This window comes from Pantherophis guttatus, chromosome 2 (assembly GCF_059756535.1).
Source record: "Pantherophis guttatus breed Tessera chromosome 2, ASM5975653v1, whole genome shotgun sequence".
Taxonomy (NCBI): Eukaryota; Metazoa; Chordata; class Lepidosauria; order Squamata; family Colubridae; genus Pantherophis; species Pantherophis guttatus.
In genome coordinates, this window is record NC_142064.1 from 7,467,917 (window position 1) to 7,488,267 (window position 20,351).

Genomic DNA, 20,351 nt, shown 5'->3' on the forward strand with positions numbered 1-20,351 from the left:
TGCATCGGTTCTGCTGAAAATAGAAAATGAATGCCAGATTTTGGAAAACCATCATAAAATGCAATCATGTGACTGCAGCAAGAGCACTTAAACTTATATACCACTTCATAGTGCTTTACAGCCCTCTCTAAGCGGTTTACAGAGTCAGCATATTGCCCCCAACAATCTGGGTCCTCATTTCACCAGTGGTGAAATCTGGCCGGATCTATCCGGTTCGCGCAAACTGCGCAAACCCCACAAACTGGGTCCTCAATTTACCTACCTTAGAAAGGATGGAAGGCTGAGTCAACCTTGAGCCTGGTGAAATTCGAACTTACAGTAATTGCAGACAGCTGGTGTTAATCACCATGCTATTAGTCTGCTGAGCCACCAGGTTCTGCAGTGCTCTATAGCGTCGTTTTGAGGGTAGGAATTGAAACAGTTTATGTCCAGGATGTGAGGGGTCTGTAAATATTTTCACAGCCTTCTTTTTGACTCATGCAGTATACAGGTCCTCAACAGAAGGCAGATTGGCAGTAATTGTTTCTTCACTTCAGGAACTCAGAGTTTGTTCCCGACAAATGCCCCTCCCCACAGCATCTCCTTGAGTCTCATTCCCCAGGTGTGCCTGGTGAAGATGGGCGGGGCATTCTCCTCGCGAACAGCCTGCTCCCTCTGCGCTGATCACGCCTTCTCTGCACTCTCCGAGCCCTTGCATCAGGAGGGGGTGGTTCTTACTCCTCGTCTGAGCTCTGTCTCTCCTTTTCATCCTGCCCCTGTCCTTCCCCGCCTGCAGGCCTTACTAATTCCGAAAAGCCTTGCCTGGACTGACTCTGCCCTTCCCCAGTTTCCTCCAAGGCCAACGGAGCTGCCCTCTCACTCGCTGGGCCAGCTCATCTTCCGCCGCAGATTCAGACTCCCGACGGGGGCATGATACCTTTCTTGCCAGTGTTGTTAAGTGAATCACTGCAGCGGTTAAGTTAGTCACACAGTTGTTCAGCGAATCTGGTTTTGCTTGTCAGAAGGTCGCTAAAGGGGATTGTTGCAGTGACCCCGGGACACTGCAACGGTCATAAATATGAATCAGTGGCCCATTTTGATTTTGATCACATGACCATGGGGATGTAGCAATGGACGTAAGAGTGAAAAAGGTCATAAGTCACCTTTTTCAGTGCCATTGTACTTGTATTTTTCGGACTATAAGACGCACCGGAGTATTAGGCACCAAGATTTCAAAGAGGAAAACAAGAAAAAAAATTAGTTTTGGGCCTTAGCGCGTCAGGTTTTGGCCCTTCCCCGGCCCCCAGGAGCACTCTGCAGGCCTCCCAAACCCTCTGTGCATCCAGTTTTTGTGAAAAATGGGCCTGTTTTTGGCCTCCCAAACTCCTCCCCCCCCATGTGTCCAGTTTTTGCCCTCCCCAGCCCCCAGGAGCACTCTGCAGGCCTCCCAAACCCTCTGTGCATCCTGTTTTTGTGACAAATGGGCCTGTTTTTGGCCTCCCAAACTCCTCCCCCCCATGCGTCCAGTTTTTGCCCTCCCCAGTCCCCAGGAGCACTCTGCAGGCCTCCCAAACCCTCTGTGCATCCTGTTTTTGTGAAAAATGGGCCTGTTTTTGGCCTCCCAAACTCCTTCCCCCCATGCGTCCAGTTTTTGCCCTCCCCAGTCCCCAGGAGCACTCTGCAGGCCTCCCAAACCCTCTGCACATCCTGTTTTTGTGACAAATGGGCCTGTTTTTGGCCTCCCAAACTCCTTCCCCCCATGCGTCCAGTTTTTGCCCTCCCCAGTCCCCAGGAGCACTCTGCAGGCCTCCCAAACCCTCTGTGCATCCTGTTTTTGTGAAAAACAGGCCTGTTTTTGGCCTCCCAAACTCCTCCCCCCCATGCGTCCAGTTTTTGCCCTCCCCAGTCCCCAGGAGAACTCTGCAGGCCTCCCAAACCCTCTGCACATCCTGTTTTTGTGACAAATGGGCCTGTTTTTGGCCTCCCAAACTCCTCCCCCACCATGCGTCCAGTTTTTGCCCTCCCCAGTCCCCAGGAGCACTCTGCAGGCCTCCCAAACCCTCAGCGCATCCAGTTTTTGTGACAAATGGGCCTGTTTTTGGCGAAAATGGGACGTGAGGGGCGGGGTTGTATTCGGTGTATAAGACGCACCAACATTTCCACCCTCTTTTAGGGGAGAAAAAAGTGTGTCTTATACTCCGAAAATTATGGTAACTTTGGTCACTAAATAAACTGTTGTAAGTCAAGGACTACCCGTCCATCCATCTGTCCCCCCCACAATTGTAATTGTAATTTTGTAATTTTGAACCGACACTAAGCGACCGGTCATAATTTAAGGATTTCCTGTAGTCGGTTTAGTTAATTATGCCCAAGTCTATTTAACCTTGCTAAACAGCTTGCTTGTAAAAAAAGAAAGATTTGAGCCTAGGGTGTTTAATGAGAACGGATCTACCACCATTTTGAAATTGTAAAGCAATTACGGTATTCGTATTTGCAGTTTGCTCTTTTAAATCTCCTCAAGGAGGAGGCGACATCCATTCAACCCAGCAGGACCCTGGTTGCCGTGTTTACTTCTGAATAAATGTGCTTACCTCGAAATAATTAAATTAATAATTAATCCTCTTCAAGAGGCAAATGTACGGAAGGTTAACTGCAAAATCATAAAAGAGGCATCGCGTTGCAGGAAACAACAAGCGCTGGCTATTGATTTCACATTCTTTAAAAAAAACCAATTCATTATTGAAGAGGGTGTGTACATTTGCGTAGGAAACTGTACATGTAATTGCAAAATCTCAACGAAGGGGAAGGGAGAAGGTGAAGGATATTCACGAATGTGTTTGAATTTTTTAAAAATACTTTATACACTTAGGAACGTGGCTTAATTTGCTTCCTTTGCTTGCTGTGGGAATTTATTATTATCGGATTAGAATTTTATCCTGCTTTTATTACTTTATACACTCGGGCGGGGGGGGGGCACACTTAATGTTCCTTTCACCTCCTATTTTCCCCAAGAACAACAATCCTGTGAGGTGGATTGGTTTGAGAGAGAGAGTGAATGAATCAAAGTAATCCAGCGACTTCTGTGCGTAAGACAGGACTAGAACTCATAGCCTCATGGTGTTTGGCCCGGGAATCTCTACGTTCTAATCCAGCCTTACGGCATGAAAGCCGGGTGGGTGGCTTTGGGCCAGTCACCAGGAGACGGTGAGTTCTAGTCCCATCTTAGCCATGAAAGCCGGGTGGGTGTCTTTGGGCCAATCACCAGGAGATGGTGAGTTCTAGTCCCACCTTAAGGCATGAAAGCCAGCTGGTGACTTTAGGCCAATCATCAGGAGACGGTGAGTTCTAGTCCCATCTTAGCCATGAAAGCCGCGTGGGTGGCTTTGGGCCAATCACCAGGAGATGGTGAGTTCTAGTCCCACCTTAAGGCATGAAAGCCAGCTGGTGACTTTAGGCCAATCATCAGGAGATGGTAAGTTCTAGTCCTGCTTTAGGCATGAGAGCTGGGTGGGTGACTTTGGGCCCATCACTAGGACACTGTGAGTTCTAGTTCCACCTTAGGCATGAAAGACAGCTGGGTGACCATGGGGCAGTCACCAGGAAATGGTGAGTTCTAGTCCTGCCATAGACCAGAGAGCTGGATGAGTGACTTTGGGCCAATGACCAGGAAATGGTGAGTTCTAGTCCCAGTTTAGGCAAGAAAGGCAGCTGGGTGACCATGGGCCAATCACCAGGAAATGGTGAGTTCTAGTCCTGCCATAAACCTGAGAGCTGGATGAGTGACTTTGGGCCAATGACCAGGAGACGGTGAGTTCTAGTCCTGCCATAGGCATGAAAACTGGTTGGGTGACTTTGGGTCAGTCACACTCTCTCAGCCCAATTTACCACACAGGGTTGTTGTTGGAAAATAGAATGAAGTAGGAGGATTAGATATGTTCACTGCCTTAAGTTGTTTATTTAAAAAAAATAACGAAGGCAGGGTTTAAATATAAATATAAATAAATACGTATTACGTTTTTTTTTTTCTCCAGTACTACATTGACATGAGTTATAACTTGAAAACAGAACGAGGCCACGATAGGACATGACCAAATCATATGAGCCAGAGCCTGCAATATTTTTGCAATGCCAAGACAAGAAATCCATTTTAAAATTCGCCTTCTGCTACCGATAGCCTCTCACCGGCCAGTACGGTTTTTTTTAAAAAAATTAATTTATTTATTTTTATATGCCGCCCTTCTCCGGAGACTCAGGGTGGCTTACAATGCGTTAAGCAATAAGCTTATTGCCTCCACAAACTGGGTCCTCATTTTACCCACCTTAGAAAGGATGGAAGGCTGAGTCGACCTTGAGCCTGGTGAGGATTGAACTCGCAGTAATTGCAGGCAGCTGGATGTTAAATGCTGCCTTAGTAGGAGGCATTAGCCTCCTACGCCACTCAGGCTCCCACAGAGAGGGACTCCTCGGGGTGCCGTCGGTCAAACTATATCGACTGGCGACTCCCAGGGGGAGATCCTTCTCTGTGGGGGCACCTGCCCTCTGGAACGAATTGCCCCGGGATTTACGGATGATCCCTGACCTACGCATCTTTCGTCGTGCCCTCAAGACGCTGTTGTTTCAACAAGCTGGGCTGGCCTGAATACCAAGATCAATTTTAAGTTATACGGGTTGTCTTTGCCTTAATTGAAATGGGCCAAATTATTTCATTCCTTTTAAACTGTTTTAAATTTTATATGTGTTCGTTTTTTATTTTGGCTGTGCACCGCCCTGAGTCCTTCGGGAGAAGGGCGGTATAAAAATTAAATAAATAAAATAAATAAATAAAATAAAATACTTTTTGACGACTCCAGTTAAAAATGAAATCCTATTTTCCGACAAATTAAATGCAATATATTCAATTCATTCAATTCATTTATAAAAATAAATTATTATTTTTTTTTTAAAAAAAATATTCAGTTCAGGTCCACTGAATTCAATACAGGGTCTCTTGCTGGAGCAAGGGGTTGGACTAATATTTATTTATTTATTTATTTATTTATTTATTTATTTATTTATTATATTTCTATACCGCCTTTCTCCCGTAGGACTCAAGGCGGTGTACAGTCAAGAAAAATATAGACACACAAACATCATAAAATTGCTAATTAAAATTATTACTTAGTTTGGTCAGTTAAATAAAACCCAGAATTAGATAACATTTAAAAAATCATTCACATGTTCGTATGTTTAGCCCCGCCTGTTGGAACATCAGGGTTTTGAGGGCACGGCGGAAAGCACGGAGATCAGGGATATTCCGTATCTCCGGGGGCAGTTCATTCCAAAGGGTTGGAGCCCCCACAGAGAAGGCCCTCACCCTGGGAGTTGCCAGTCGACATAATTTGACTGACGGTACCCTGAGTAGTCCCTCCCTGTGAGAACGAACTGGTCGGTGGGAGGCTATTGGTGGCAAAAGACGGTCTCGTAGGTACCCAGGTCCTAAGCCATGGAGCGCTTTAAAGGTGATAACTAACACCTTGAATCGCACCCGGAAGACCACCGGGAGCCAGTGCAGTTCGCGTAGGAGAGGTGTTACATGGGCGTAACGAGCTGTGCCCATAATCACCCGCGCGGCTACGTTCTGGACCAGTTGGAGCCTCCGGGTGCTTTTCAAGGGGAGCCCCATGTAGACCTCCGAAGTCCCTTCCCACTGTGTAATTCTATGTTTTCATTTCTTAAAGCACGGACCCCATTGGTTTTTTCCCCCCAGAATACAGTACATCAAAATTTTCTCTCTCTTGTTTTTTTTTTTTTTCTCTTTTTCTCCTCAGCTCACAGATCATCACAAGCCCTCTGCCCCTCATTTCTTCCCCGCTACCAACGGCAAAAACGAAAGAATCAGCTGAGAATGAAAACCTCGAGGTGAGCAGAGTACCGAGAGTTTTGGTAAAGGATAAGCTTTGGAAATGGGAAACGGGTGTAGGTATCTGGATCCGGGTATGTGTTGAAAAAGGTCAAAATGAAGGCCATAATCATGCAATTAAAGCCGAGCTGTTTTTTTAACCAGACGTCTACAGTAGTGGCCAAAATTGTGGAAACCTTTTGGGAAAAGTGTATTTTTGAGGTTTGATGGCTAATAACACCATTTTTTTTTTTTTTTTTGGAGTTTCAAGATAATCCTATTCCACTGCTGGAATGGCCTGAGGATAGCCCAGACCTTCACCAATTTAGGTGATATGCTTTAGAAGAGCATATGACGGCCGTGGCCAGGGGGGCTTTCTATCAGGTTCGCCTGATACGCCAGTTGCGCCCCTTTCTGGATCGGGACTCCTTATGCACGGTCACTCATGCCCTCGTCACTTCCCTCCGGGACTACTGCAACACTCTCTACATGGGGCTCCCCTTGAGGAGCACTCAGAGGCTCCAACTGGTGCAGAATGCAGCCGTGCGGGTACTTGTGGGGGCGACATGGCGCTCCCACGTGACATCTCTCCTGCGTGAGCTGCATTGGCTTCCAGTGGTCTTCCGGGTGTGCTTCAAGGTACTGGTTCTCATCTTCAAAGCGCTCCATGGCTTAGGGCCTGGTTATTTACGAGACCACTTTCTGCCACCGATAACCTCCCACTGGCCAATATGCTCCCACAGAGAGGGCCTCCTCAGGGTGCCGTCGGTCAGGCAATGTCAGCTGGCGACCCCCCGGGGAAAAACCTTCTCTGTGGGGGCACCCGCCCTCTGGAATGAGCTACCTCCAGGAATACGACTGATCCCGGACCTCTGTACCTTCCGCTGGGCTCTGAAGACTTTTTTATTTCAGCAAGCTGGGCTGGGTTAAAAATCTTTTAATTGCTGAATTTTATGGGTAAGGGGTTTTAAATTGGGGGAAGCCAATATATAATTTTGTTTTTATAGTATTTTAATGTTTTTATTGTATGTTTTTTAATTTTGGTTGTTCACCGCCCCGAGTCCTTCAGGAGAGGGGGCGGTATAAAAATCAAATAAATAGATAGATAGATAGATAGATAGATAGAAAATCTATGGAGCCCACTAAAGAAACTTGTTAGACAGAAGCGGCCCAGCAATAAAACCCAGTTAATAGAAGCCATCCTTCAATCTTGGTTTCACATGATAACAGCTGCAGAACTAAAAGTCTTGGTTCACTCCATGGGAAGACGTTGTAAGGCCGTCATTCATACTAAAAGTTACCCAACTAAGTATTAACTGACATGGTCATTTTTGTATATCTCGCTTTTTCTGTGGTGATCATTTTTGTATATCTCTTTTCTTCTACGAGTTTTACTTTTCTTCTTTATACCGTAACTGCTATTCTAATAGCAAATCCTTCATAAAAGTTATTGCATTACATTCTTGATTAAATTATCTTTGTGAAAAATGGGATGCGCAGAGGGTTTGGGAGGCCTGCAGAGTGCTCCTGGGAGCCGGAGAGGGCAAAACTTAGATAGATAGATAGATAGATAGATAGATAGATAGATAGATAGATAGATAATAGATGGATGGTAGATGGATGGATGGATGGATGGATGGATGGATGGATGGATAGATAGATAAGGGGTTGGGCTAGAAGACCTCTAAGGTTCCTTCCAGCTCTATTCTGATTGATTGAAATCTTAGATTTGTCAAATTCCTGACTTTTAAAAAAAAAATCCTCTTTTTTTTTTCTTTTCTTCCAGCAAGACCTTTGTACATTCTTAATATCACGAGCATGCAAGAATTCCACCCTGGCAAACTATTTGTACTGGTGAGTAAGCTTTTGAACTTCTCAGTGCTGAACTTCAGCACTTCTCAGTGCTGAAAATTGTCCCAGGTACAATTTTAATAAGAGTTCAGAAACACAAGAGTTCCTTGATATTAATCAGTTGTGGCTTCAACCTCCTGAATCTATCCAATAAACATATGTCTATATGTTATATTTCACACATTTCTACAATTCTTGTATTGTAAAAATCTCTATCTTATTTCATTTCCATATTTTTTTACCTAGCCATTGGTAAAATAGATCCCATATCTTATAGTATTGTTTATCTTCTTGTTCTCTAATTTCAAATGTCAATTTGCTCATTTCAGCACATTCCATTATTTTCCTAATAACTTCGTTCTGCGTCGGTATTTTCTCATTCCTCCAATTTTTAGCAAACACGATCCTAGCCGCTGTTAATACATTCACAATCAAGTATCTCAATTCTTTATTATACATTTCAGGTATAATCCTCAGATATTCAGATATAATACTCTGGTTTTTCTTCAGATTGTATAAATCTTTCGCCTTGTTGGTTGTTTTTGAAGGTTACAGCTACATGGCGAATTTTGGTTTATTCCATTGGAAATAACAATGGACTAACAGGGTTAATGGAACATATGAAGCTAGCTTACAAGCTGGGTTCATATGTAGAGTGCAGAGGTGGGATTCATATACTGTAGCAACCGGTTCGGCCAGCACCGGAAATGTGAGTGTGCACGCATGCGTGCGGTGTCGCAAAACATGACAATTTGTGCGCGCATGCGCAATCCACATATACACGCGGCGTCAAAACCACAGCGATATAGTACGGGATTGTGCCCAGGCGGGTGGGTGGCCAAGTCGAGGACTGCCTGTAGACCGTGGTGAAATGTAAAATTTGTTACTGTTGGTTCTGTGGGCGTGGCTTGGTGGGGGCGGGTTAATGTGATTGGGTGGGCGTGGCCAACTTTTTTTTTTTACTTTTTTAAAGCATTTTTTACAACCTATTCAGGCGAATAGGTTGTAAAAAAATGCTTTTAAAAGGCTCTGACGATCACAGCTGTGGCGCGCGATCGTCAGAGCCTTTTTTTAACCTTTTAAAAGCAGGAAGGAGCGACACCCGGGCGGTTGGGCGGAGCCTCGTGCCGCCATCGCTACCGGTTCTCCGAACCACCTGCCGCAATCGCTACCGGATTGCCTGATCCGGTCTGAACATTTCACCTCTGCCTTCTCTCCCCAAACTGGTCCTTTGCGGCTGTTTCATCCCAGCTTCTTCTTGTCCTCATGAAAGGTACGTGATTGTGGAGTGCGAAGACCGAGACACACAACAGAGGGATCCCAAAACTCACGAAATGTACCTGAACGTCATGCGTAGGTTTAGTCAAGCCCTCTTAAAGGTAAGGATTATTATTATTATTTTTTCCCCCATTGTGCAAGAGGGACATTGGAAAAACTACAGGCGAGAAGCAAAAGATAATATTTGTAGCTCAGGGTTGAAAGCACCAGAAGGCAAGACAAGGAACAATGGATGGAAATCTCAAAAATGTTAAATCATGTCAGGGTAACGATTTAAGAGCTGACCAGCTGCTACGATGATGTAATGCTGGGAATGAGTCAGCAAGGTTTTTTTGGCTAATATCACTTTAAGAGCCTGTAATAAGAAGAGGCCCTGTTGGGGTGTATCTCTCTCTCTCTCTCTCCATGTGTGCTTCCGTGCTGTAATTGCTGATTGCTGTTTGTTTGAGGTCTGACTAAAATACGTGTAAGTATATATTCTTCGTAGATAAAACCACTCTTTAAATACAAACCTCTGTTTACTGTATTTGCCCCTGGGTTGTCTCACATAGTCACACTGTGCACATTCTGACAAATCATGGCCCCTGGAGCAATGTTTATTAAAACAGATTCTCATCCAAGTAACTTCTTCGATCAAAATGAATTTTTTGGGTAGGCAGAGAGCCGTTGGAATGACTGCAGGGAGGGAGGGGGGAGGGGCTTCTCCCCAAAATGAAAAGCAATATGTAAATGAAGACTCAATCATCCAGGCCAACTTTGGTCCAGTTGTCATGATTTAACCTTTTGAGATACTTTTGGCCCGGATGGTTGAGTCTTCATTTATTATTTTATTTTATTTTATTTTATTTTATTTTATTTTATTTTATTTTATTTTATTTTATTTTATTTTATTTTATTTTATTTTATTTTATTTTATTTTATTTATTTTATTTTATTTTATTTTATTTTATTTTTTTATTATTTTATTTTATTTTATTTTATTTTATTTTATTATTTTATTATTTTATTTTATTTTATTTTATTTTATTATTTTAATTTGATTTATATGCCGCCCTTCTCCGGAGACTCAGGGCGGCTTACAAGGCGTTAAGCAATAGCCTTCATCCTTTTGTATATTTATACAAAGTCAGCTTATTGCCCCCACAAACTGGGTCCTCAATTTACCTACCTTAGAAAGGATGGAAGGCTGAGTCAACCTTGAGCCTGGGGAGATTCGAACCTGCAATAATTGCAGGCAGCTGTTCTTAATAACAGGGTGCTTTAGACCACTGTACTACCAAGGCTTTATTTATTTGTTTGTTTGTTTGTTTGTTTATTTATTTACCTATTTATTGATTGATTGGTTCAATTTATATGCTGCCCTTTTCCGGAGACTCAGGGCGGCTTACAATGCCTTAAGCAATAGCCTTCATACTTTTGTATATACCTGCTTAGTAGGGCTTTCGGTCCTCCCAAGCGGTGTTCTTTTTTATACAAAGTCAGCTTATTGCCCCCACAATCCGGGTCCTCATTTTACCTACCTCGAAAGGATGGAAGGCTGAGTCAACCTTGAGCCTGGTGAGATTCGAACTTGCAGTAATTGCAGGCAGCTGGTGCTACTTAACAGCGTTTTAGTCTGCTGCGCCACCAAGGCTCTTTACACAATGGATGGAAGCTAATCAAGCAGAGATACAACTTTGGAACTAAGGAGAAACTTCACTAACAGTGAATTAACCAGTGGAACAGCTTGCCACCAGAAATGGTGGGTGCTCCATCACTGGAGGTTTTTAAGAAGAGCCTGGAGAGCCACTTGTCTGAAATGTTACACGGTTTCCTGCTTCAGCAGAGGGTTGGACTAGAAGACCTCCAAGGTCCCTTCCAGCTCTATTCTGATTGCAATTGGTCCTTGGTGCACTCTGAGCTTCGTGGCTTCCTTGCAAACATTTCATTATCCAACTAGATGACTTCATTATGCTACAAGGGAGTGCAGTTTGCTCTCTATTTAAATATAAATGATGTGCTCTGTCATTGTTGTTGAAAGAAAGAAAGAAAGAAAGAAAGAAGGAAAGAAGGAAGAGGGAGGGAGGAAGGAAGAAAAAGAAAGAAAGAGAAAGAAAGAAAGAAAGAAAGAAAGAGGGAGGGAGGGAGGGAGGAAGGAAGGAAGGAAAGGAAGGAAGGAAGGAAGGAAGGAAGGAAGGAAGGAAGGAAGGAAAGAGAAGAAAGGAAGGAAAGAAAGAAAGAAAGAAAGAAGGAAGGAAAAGAGGGAGGGAGGAAGGAAAAAAAAGAAAGAAAGAGAAAGAAAGAAAGAGGGAGGGAGGAAGAAAGAAAGAGAAGAAAGGAAGGAAAGAAAGAAAGAGAAAGAAGAAGAGGGAGGGAGGGAGGAAGGAAGAAAAAGAAAGAAAGAGAAAGAAAGAAAGAGGGAGGGAGGAAGGAAGAAAAGAAAGAAAGAGAAGGAAGGAAAGAAAGAAAGAAAGAAAGAAAGAAAGAAAGAAAGAAAGGGCTTTTTTTGTCTCCTGATCCAGGAGTGGGTGGCTGGATGGATGTGGAAAGGAACAAACATTTCTATGGAACAAATGTCACAATTTGTTATCTACTCAGAAAGAAATTGCTAAAAGCCGAGGGAGGGAGGAAAGGAAGGAATGGAGGGAGCGAGGGAGGGGAGAAGAAGAAGGAAGGAAGAAAATGGGAGGTGGGAGAGAAAGAAAGAAAGAAAAAGAGGAAAGAAAGAAAGATAAAAAGGAAAGAAGGAAGGAAGGAAATAAATGTGAGAATGAAAGAAAAAAAGAAAGAAAATAAAAAGAGAAAGAAAGAAAGAAAAATAAATAAATGAGTGAAGGAAGGAAGGAAGGAAATTGGAGAGAAAGAAAGAAAGAAAGAAAGAGAAAGAAAGAGGGAGGGAGGAAGGAAGGAAGAGAAGAAAGAAAGGAAAGAAAGAAGAAAAAGAAAGAAAGAAAGAAAGAAAGAAAGAAAGAAAGAAAGAAAGAAAGAAAGAAAGGGCTTTTTTTGTCTCCTGATCCATCCAGGTGATGCGTATCTTGACTTGCTTATCAGAGTTGGTAGTTTACTTCTTGATGTTGGTCTAGTATTAATCTGCTTATCTCGGTGTTGATTGCTGGTAAGGTGGAGTTTTGGTCTCTTGGTTTCACTTTTGGAGAGCGTATACTCTGTACCTTTCTCGCACTGATGATGTTGCCTAGTTGGATAATGAAACGTCCACAAGAAAACAACTCAGAGAGCACCAAGGACCCCTAATTTCAACCCTGACCTGCAAATATTCTCTTCTATTAGTCTTTCATTTATCATGGATTTCCTTGCCGTTCTACAACCCTCCCACCTCTCTCGGTGCAAATTGGCTTATGTTTACTTTTAGAATGATTGTTATTGACAAAGCTGTGGAAAAGCCAGAAGGTCAGCCAGCCATCTCCTTACTATAGGCAGCTTTGATTGCATTATACATTGGGGGGAGTGAAGGGGTGGCTGGGTGGAGGTGGGAAGGAACAAACATTTCTGTGGAGCAAATGTCACAATTTGTTATCTACTCAGAAAGAAATTGCTAAAAGCCGAGGGAGGGAGGGAAGGAAGGAAGGAAGGAAGGAAGGAAGGAAATGGGAGGGTGGGACAGAAAGAGAGAGAAAAAGAGAGAAAGAGAGAGGAAAAAAGAAAAAAGAGGAAAGAAAGAAAGATAAAAAGGAAAGAAGGAAGGAAAGAAATAAATGGGAGAGAATGAAAGAAAAAGAAAGAAAATAAAGAGAAAGAAACAAACAATGAATAAATGAATAAATAAATAAGTGAATGAATGGATGAAGGAAGGAAGGAAGGAAAGAATGAAAGAAGGAAGGAAGGAAATCGGAGAGACAGAAAGAGAAAGAAAAAGAAAGAAAGAGGAAGGAGGGAAGGAAGGAAATGGGAGGGTAGGAGAGAAAGAGAGAGAGAAAAGAGAAAGAAGAAAGAAGAAACAAAGAAAGATAAAAAGGAAAGAAGGAAGGAAAGAAATGGGAGAGAATGAAAGAAAGAAAAAGAAAGAAAATAAAGAGAAAGAAACAAAGAAAAATGAATAAACAAATAAATAAGTGAATGAATGGATGGATGAAGGAAGGAAGGAAGGAAAGAATGAAAGAAGGAAGGAAAGAATGAAAATGAAAGAAGGAAGGAAGGAAATCGGAGAGACAGAAAGAGAGAGAGAAAGAAAGAAAGAGGAAAGAGGAAGGAAGGAAGGAAGGAAGGAAAGGAAAAGAAAAGAAAAGAAATAAAAAACTTTTTTTTTGTCTCCTGATTTACCCAGGGTGACAAATCCGTCCGGGTGATGAGATCCTTGTTGGCTGCCCAACAGACCTTCGTAGATCGATTGGTCCATGTAATGAAAGCTGTGCAGCGTGAAAGTGGGAACCGGAAAAAGAAGGTACAGATGTCCAGACAATTAGCAATGGACCAGGAACCAACTTCACCTGTGAGAAACGCCTGGGTGAAAGCGAATCTTGGTTCCATGATCAGCTAAAGTCAATTAAACATCTCCAGCATCTTGGCAACCTGTGAAGCTCTGGTGAACTCTATGCCTAGGAGAAGGTTAAGGCAGTGCTAGAAAATAATGGTGGCCACACAAAATATTGACACTTTGAGCCCCATTTGGACCCAATTATCACTTAGGGTTATACTCACTTTTGTTGCCAGCACTTTAGACCAGGGATGAAATGTAAAATTTGTTACTACCGGTTCTGTGGGCGTGACTTCGTGGGAGGGGGGTAATGTGACTGGGTGGGCGTGGCCAACTTTTTTTTTTTTAACTTTTCAAAGCATTTTAAACAATTGATAAAACAATTTTTTTAAAATGGGATTCTTATTTGCATATAATATATTCTCCCTTTTGCTTACCTTTTCCTCTTCTAGAATGAGAGATTACAGACTCTCCTGGCCGACAATGAAAAGATGAATTTATCAGATATCGAACCCATCCCTCTGCCTCTCGAACCCCAAGTGAAAATCAGAGGAATAATCCCCGAGAAAGCCACTCTGTTCAAGGTAACCATAACGGATCTCTTCTTGCAATCACTGTGACTTGGAAGATGTAAAGATACCGATGACTGTCGAAATGCTTAATCGTCCAGGTCAGGGGTGAAATCTACTTACCTTCCCTACCGGTTTGGAATTAGGTTTAGGTTTTATTAAATATGTATACCGCCCTACTCCCGAAGGACTCAGGGCGGTGAACAGGCACAGGATAAAATACAGAAATACAAAAGTTAAAAACAATTTAAAACCAAATTAAATGATTTGGCCCACGACAATTAAAATCCCAATAAATTTAAAACAAATTAAAATTTCAATTTAAAATTTAAAAGAAGGGGAGAAAAATTAGGCCAGGCCGGCTTGCTGGAATAGGAGGGTCTTAAGAGCACGGTGGAAGGTGCGCAGATCCGGGATCATCCGTATCTCCGGGGGGAGCTCGTTCCAGATAGTGCGTGCCCCCACAGAGAAGGCCCTCCCCCTGGGGGCCGCCAGTCGACACTGCTTGGCTGACGGCACCCGGAGGAGCCCCTCTCTCTGAGAGCGTACCGGCCGGTGGGAGGCTATTTGTGGTAGTAGGCGGTCCCGTAAATAACCAGATCCTAAGCCATGGAGCGCTTTAAAGGTGGTAACCAAAACCTTGAAGCGCACACGGAAGACCACCGGGAGCCAGTGCAGCTCGCGCAGGAGAGGTGTTACACGGGAGCGCCATGTTGCTTCCATAACCACCCACGCGGCCGCACTCTGCGCCAGTTGGAGCCTTGCAATTATGCGCATGTGCGCACATCACATGTGATTTTGGAACCTCTGCGCACGCACAAAGTCTTCTGCGCATGCACAGAGGATAAAAAACAGGTTACTTCCTGGTTAAAACCAGGAAGTAATGACGTCCGGGCGGGTGGGTGGAGCTTCGCGCTGCCGCCACTACCGGTTCTCCGAACCACCCACTGCTGCCGCTACCAATTCGTCCGAACCAGTAGCATTTCACCCTTGATCCAGGTCATGGTTTTCCCACGTTTTTTTCAAAAGGCAACTGGCCTTTTTGTTCAACCCTATCTGCCTTTTCCAAGCTGACGTCCTGCAGATGTTTTAGGAATAGTTGTCGGAGGAGGAATTCCAAGGAGAGGGAAAGAATTTGAGAAAACAAGATTTGATCACCAGTAAGAAGAAAAAAAAAAGAATTTACTGCTTCAACTTTCCTTGTGTGAAAGCAAGAGAGATCAAGGACGAGGTCACGTCAAACTGATAAAATATATTTATTTGCAGAGGCTAATTGATTTCCCTTCCCCCCCCCCCCACTTCTTCCTGTTCTTTTTATGAGAGACAAATTGCCAGCTAAACAAATTAGGCTTTTTTTCTTCAGAAAGGGCATTTAAAATGGAATTGCCATCTAAGTTAATTAGAAGAGAGTTAATTGCCTTAAAGTTATCCTCCTTTTGTGTCCCCTCCCCCCCCAGTTTAGAAAACAATGGCTGTGGCCTCCCCCCACCCTTTCTGTTCAATTCCAATTACATTATTATGCCCTTTTAAGTAGCATTGAAATGGTCAAAAAAAGATGCAGGAGACAAATGACTGGAGATCTTCCTCCTTTATAGAAGACACAAATGTTGATATTCTCCAGAGTAGAAGCCAGACTCTGCCTGCCAATTTTATTGGCTTGGATTTTCTTTCTTTCTTTCTTTCTTTCTTTCTTTCTTTCTTTCTTTCTTTCTTTCTTTCTTTCTTTCTTTCTTTCTTTCTTTCTTTCTTTCTTCCTCTCTCTCTCTCTCTCTCTCTTTTTTCTCTCTCTTTCTTTTTCTTTCTTTCTCTCTCTCTTTCTCCCTCCCCTCCCCTTCCCTCCCTCCTTCCCTCCTTTCTTTCTTTCTTTCTTTCTTTCTTTCTTTCTTTCTTTCTTTCTTTCTTCTTCTTTCTTTCTTTCTTTCTTTCTCTCTCTCTTTCTCCCTCCCCTCCCCTTCTGTTCCCTTCCCTTCCTCCATTCCCTCTGTTCTTTCTTTCTTTTTTTCTTTCTTTTTCTCTCTCTCTCTTTCTCCCTCCCCTTCCCTTCGTTCCCATCTCTCCGTCCCTCCTTTCTTTCTTCCTCTCTCTCTCTCTCTCTCTCTCTCTCTCTCTCTCTCTCTCTCTCTTTCTCCCCTCCCCTTCTGTTCCCTTCCCTCCCTCCTTCTTTCTTTCTTTCTTTCTTTCTTTCTTTCTTTCTTTCTTTCTTTCTTTCTTTCTTTCTTTCTTTCTTTCTTTCTTTCTTTTTCTTTATTTCTTTCTGTTTTTTTTCCATTATAGAAGATACAAATGTTGATATTCCCCAGAGTAGCAGGACCCAGACTCTACCTGCCAATTTTATTGGCTTGGATTTTTTTCCTTCCTTCCTTCCTTCCTTCCTTCCTTCCTTCCTTCCTTCCTTCCTTCCTTCCTTCCTTCCTTCCTTCCTTCCCCAAACCTCTTCTTCAACCAACTAGCCTTCTTCAATACCCCACATCGAGCTATTACAATAAACACACTAAAAATCAGCCAACAAACCTCAACAGAACTACCGGTAGTTGATCTTTGAGCCCTAGAGAGCTGAGGACCAAAAGGATGATCAAACACACTCACCCCTATAATCCATTTCTCAGCACAACAACAACAACAACAAAAAAAACCATAATCAAGAACTACACAACCACTTTTACCATAACCACAATAATCACCACTTATCCTCCCCTCAATCTAAACGGCCGGAAACCCCGCAACCGAGGCCAACTAAGAATCACTACACTAGAAAACAGTACTACCGATAAATAAATATTTGTTTATTTTATTCATTCATTCATTCATTCTTTTTCATTCATTCATTCATCCAAGTTCTTTCTCCATTATAGAAGATATAAATGTTGACATTCCCCAGAGTAGGACCCAGACTCTGCCTGCCAATTTTATTGGTTTGGGCTTCCTTCCTTCCTCCCTTCTCATCTATCTGTCTGTCTGTCTATCTGTTTACCGGTACTTTATATCCTGCCTTTAAGATTTTTGCAAATAACTCAGGGCAATGCACCGTCGGGATGCTGCAGTGGATGTAAGCATGAAAAAAAAGTGGTCCTAAGTTACTTCTTTTCAGTACGGCTGCAACTGGAAGAGTCTCTAAATTAATGGCTGTATATCAAGATCTGTATTTATTTTATTACGAGCGTACAGTTTTATTTTGCCGATTCCTTGTCAGAGTTAATTAGCCCCGTTACCTTCCTGGGGTAATTGCCTGGATCGTGGCATTTTCCTTGTGTATACCTTTGATAAAATAAAACCGGAATACATCTTCTAATAAACTCATATTTATTGTAAAGAAAATAAAACATCTAACTATCTAAAAATTTAATTGTGACATTTTTTGCAAAGTTCCTATCGGCTACTTCTCAGTAGCCGGACTTCTCTTGGCAAGAGAAGAAAGAAAAGTGTGAAGTGGAAAGAAAGGAATGCGGATACACTGTAATTAGCTTACTGATAACGAAAAGTTGGCAAGCTACGGAAAGTCTGACAGTCCAGAAATAATGAGCTCTGCTGGTAAATACAAAAACGCAGTGACATTCCTGTACTGTGGGAAAAAGATTGGCCCGTGTTTTCCTCCCAATGGGAGTAGTTACCTCTTAGACCCGTGATGGCGAACCTATGGCACGTGTGCCAGAAGTGGCAAGCAGAGCCCTCTCTGTGGGCACGCGCGCCAACCAGCTGGTCTTCGTGGGCGCCGGAGCACCAGAAAACAGCCTGAAAAACGGCCAAAAAAAAAGGTCATTTCCAGGCTGTTTTCAGACTGTTTTTCAGGCCTTTTTCGGGCCAAAAACAGCCTGAAAAATGGCCGAAAACAACCCAAAAAGTGGCCTGAAAACCCGGCTGAAAACGGCCTGAAAAACTGCCAGAAATGCCCCCAAAACAGGCATGCTTATGCCGGCCAGCTAGTCTTTGGGTTTCCGGTGCTCTGGCGTGCAAATGCATGTATGTGCCAGTTTGGGCACTCGGTGCCTAAAAGGTTGGCCATCATTATCTTAGCTCAGCTCCAGCGTGCATGCGTATGCCAGCCAGCTGATTTTCAGGCCTTTTGGGCCCACCAGAAATCGGGAAACGGGCCGTTTCTGGCCTCTAGGGGGTTGGGGAAGGCTGTTTTCACCCTCCCCAGGCTCCTAGAAAACCTCTGGAGCCTGGGGAGGGCAAAAAACAGGCCTACCGGGCCCACCGTGCCATCGCGGGCCAAAAACAGTGGGAGCGCGGGGGGGGTCGTACGTGCATGCACAGGGGGCGGGGCACATTGAAGTATGGGTGTGGGCACACATGCGCTCCACCCCCCCGCACTCCCCTCCACTCTTGACACACGGCGGCAAAAAGGATAGCCATCCCTGTCTTAGACCATTGAAAAGTTTGATGCCTCTTTTTCTTTTCTTCGTTGATCAGAGTGCCATGATGCCGGCTCAGCTGTTCTTCAAGACCGAAGATGGGGATAGCTACCCTGTCATCTTCAAACACGGGGATGACTTACGTCAAGATCAGCTCATTCTCCAGATCATTTCGCTGATGGACAAGGTGACGTTTGGTGGTATTGTTATAGAGCCCTGATCATGTTTGCAAACCTAGTTTGTTCCAAGAGGAGATGGAAAGGGGGGGGGGGAATCTGTTAAATATTGAACAGAGATGGGAAGGGACTCCGTCCCATCCAGAACAAGCATTAAAGTTGTGGGAGTCCTTGATGCTGTCTGAGTGGAGGGTTGGACTAGAAGACCTTCAGGGTTCTTTCCAACTCTGTTATTCTGTTATATCTGCTACTACAGTAGTGATCAAATTTTTTTTAATTTAATTTTTTTAATTTTTAAATTTGCATACCGCCCTTCTCCCTGAGGACTCAGGGTGGTGAACAGCCAAGTAAAAGCATAAACTACAAACATTAAAATACAATTTAAAAGATATATATAAATTTGGCCCCATGATTAAAAACAATAACAAACAATTAAGAACATTTTAAAAAAGTGTTAGGCCAGCCCAGCTTGCTGGGAAAAGAAAGGTCTTCAGGGCACGGCGGAAGGCACCGAGGTCTTGGATTCTCCTCATCTCTGGGGGCAGCTGATTCCAGAGGGTAGATGCCCCCACAGAGAAGGCCCTCCCCCTGGGGGTCACCAGCCTACATTGTTTGGCTGATGGCACCCCGAGGAGGCCCTCTCTGTGGGAGCGCACGGGTCGATGGGAGGTTGTCGGTAGCAGCAGGCGGTCTCGAAGATAGCTAGGTCCTATGCCATGGAGCGCTTTAAAGGTGATAACCAACACCTTGAAGCGCACCCGGAAGACCACCGGGAGCCAGTGCAGCTCGCGCAGGAGAGGTGTTGTATGGGAGCACCATGCGGCTCCCGTGACTACCCGCGCAGCCGCATTCTGGACCAATTGGGCCAACAAAATTGTTGAAACCTTTTGGGAAAAGTATATTTTTGAGGTTTGATGGCTAATAACACCACTTTTTTTTTGGAGTTTCAAGATAATCCTATTCCACTGCTGGAATGGCCTGGGAATAGCCTAAAGACTGACTATTGTTAGTCAGAAGCGACCCAGCAATAAAACCCAGTTAATAGAAGCCATCATTCAATCTTGGTTTCCCATTGTAAGCTGCAGAACTAAAAAACTCCATGGGAAGACATTGTAAGGCTATAATTCATGCTAAATGTTACCCAACTAAGTATTAACTGACGTGGGGATAATTTTTGCATATCTGGTTTTTTCTACTTTTTCTTTATACTGTAACTGCTATTCTAATAGCAAATCCTTCATAAAAGCTATTGCATTACATTATTGATTAAATTATCTTTCCATTGATATATAATTTTATGGTACTATTCCCCCCAAGAAAGTGGTGTTATTAGCTAGTTTTAGAAAATATACTTTTCCCAAAAGGTTTCCACAATTTTGGCGACTACTGTATATAGGGCACACCAGAACAACTAGACGATATAGGTGTCAATTTAATTACACATAATAATAGTAATATTTATTTATACATTTTAATAACCTTTCAACTTCTAACTTCTACCTCTGTTATTTAACCATTGATAGAACAAACCCCAGTTAAAACAATATTCTGTATCTTCATTGTCTTTTATCTTTAGTGTTAACCTATCCATTTCTGCACATTCTAGTATATTTTTTTTAAAACTATAGTTTCATCTGTAGGAATTTCCTCATTCTTCCTGTGCTGTGCAAATATACAATTCTCGCTGCTGTCACTTATCTTCTTATGACTATAACTTTGTTGCTTGAATCTTTACGATTTATACCGCTTTATTTAGTTTCTTAGTACGATTTATGTTGATTGCTTATTTAGTATCCTAATGACTATCGCTTAAGTGTTGTATCTTACGATTTAGGATGAAAAAAAAAATCTAATTCT

At 43.1% G+C, this 20,351-nt stretch overlaps 1 protein-coding gene across 1 annotated transcript in view; it reads left to right on the forward strand.

The window, feature by feature from the left end:
- PIK3C3 (phosphatidylinositol 3-kinase catalytic subunit type 3) overlaps positions 1–20,351 on the forward strand; it is a 123,293-nt gene that overhangs the window by 28,459 nt on the left and 74,483 nt on the right. The window contains exons 12-17 of the mRNA XM_087885502.1: positions 5,787–5,877; positions 7,644–7,711; positions 8,982–9,087; positions 13,248–13,364; positions 13,850–13,981; positions 18,377–18,505. Coding sequence (XP_087741628.1) covers positions 5,787–5,877; positions 7,644–7,711; positions 8,982–9,087; positions 13,248–13,364; positions 13,850–13,981; positions 18,377–18,505 — 643 coding nt within the window. The remainder of the gene's footprint in view (positions 1–5,786; positions 5,878–7,643; positions 7,712–8,981; positions 9,088–13,247; positions 13,365–13,849; positions 13,982–18,376; positions 18,506–20,351) is intronic.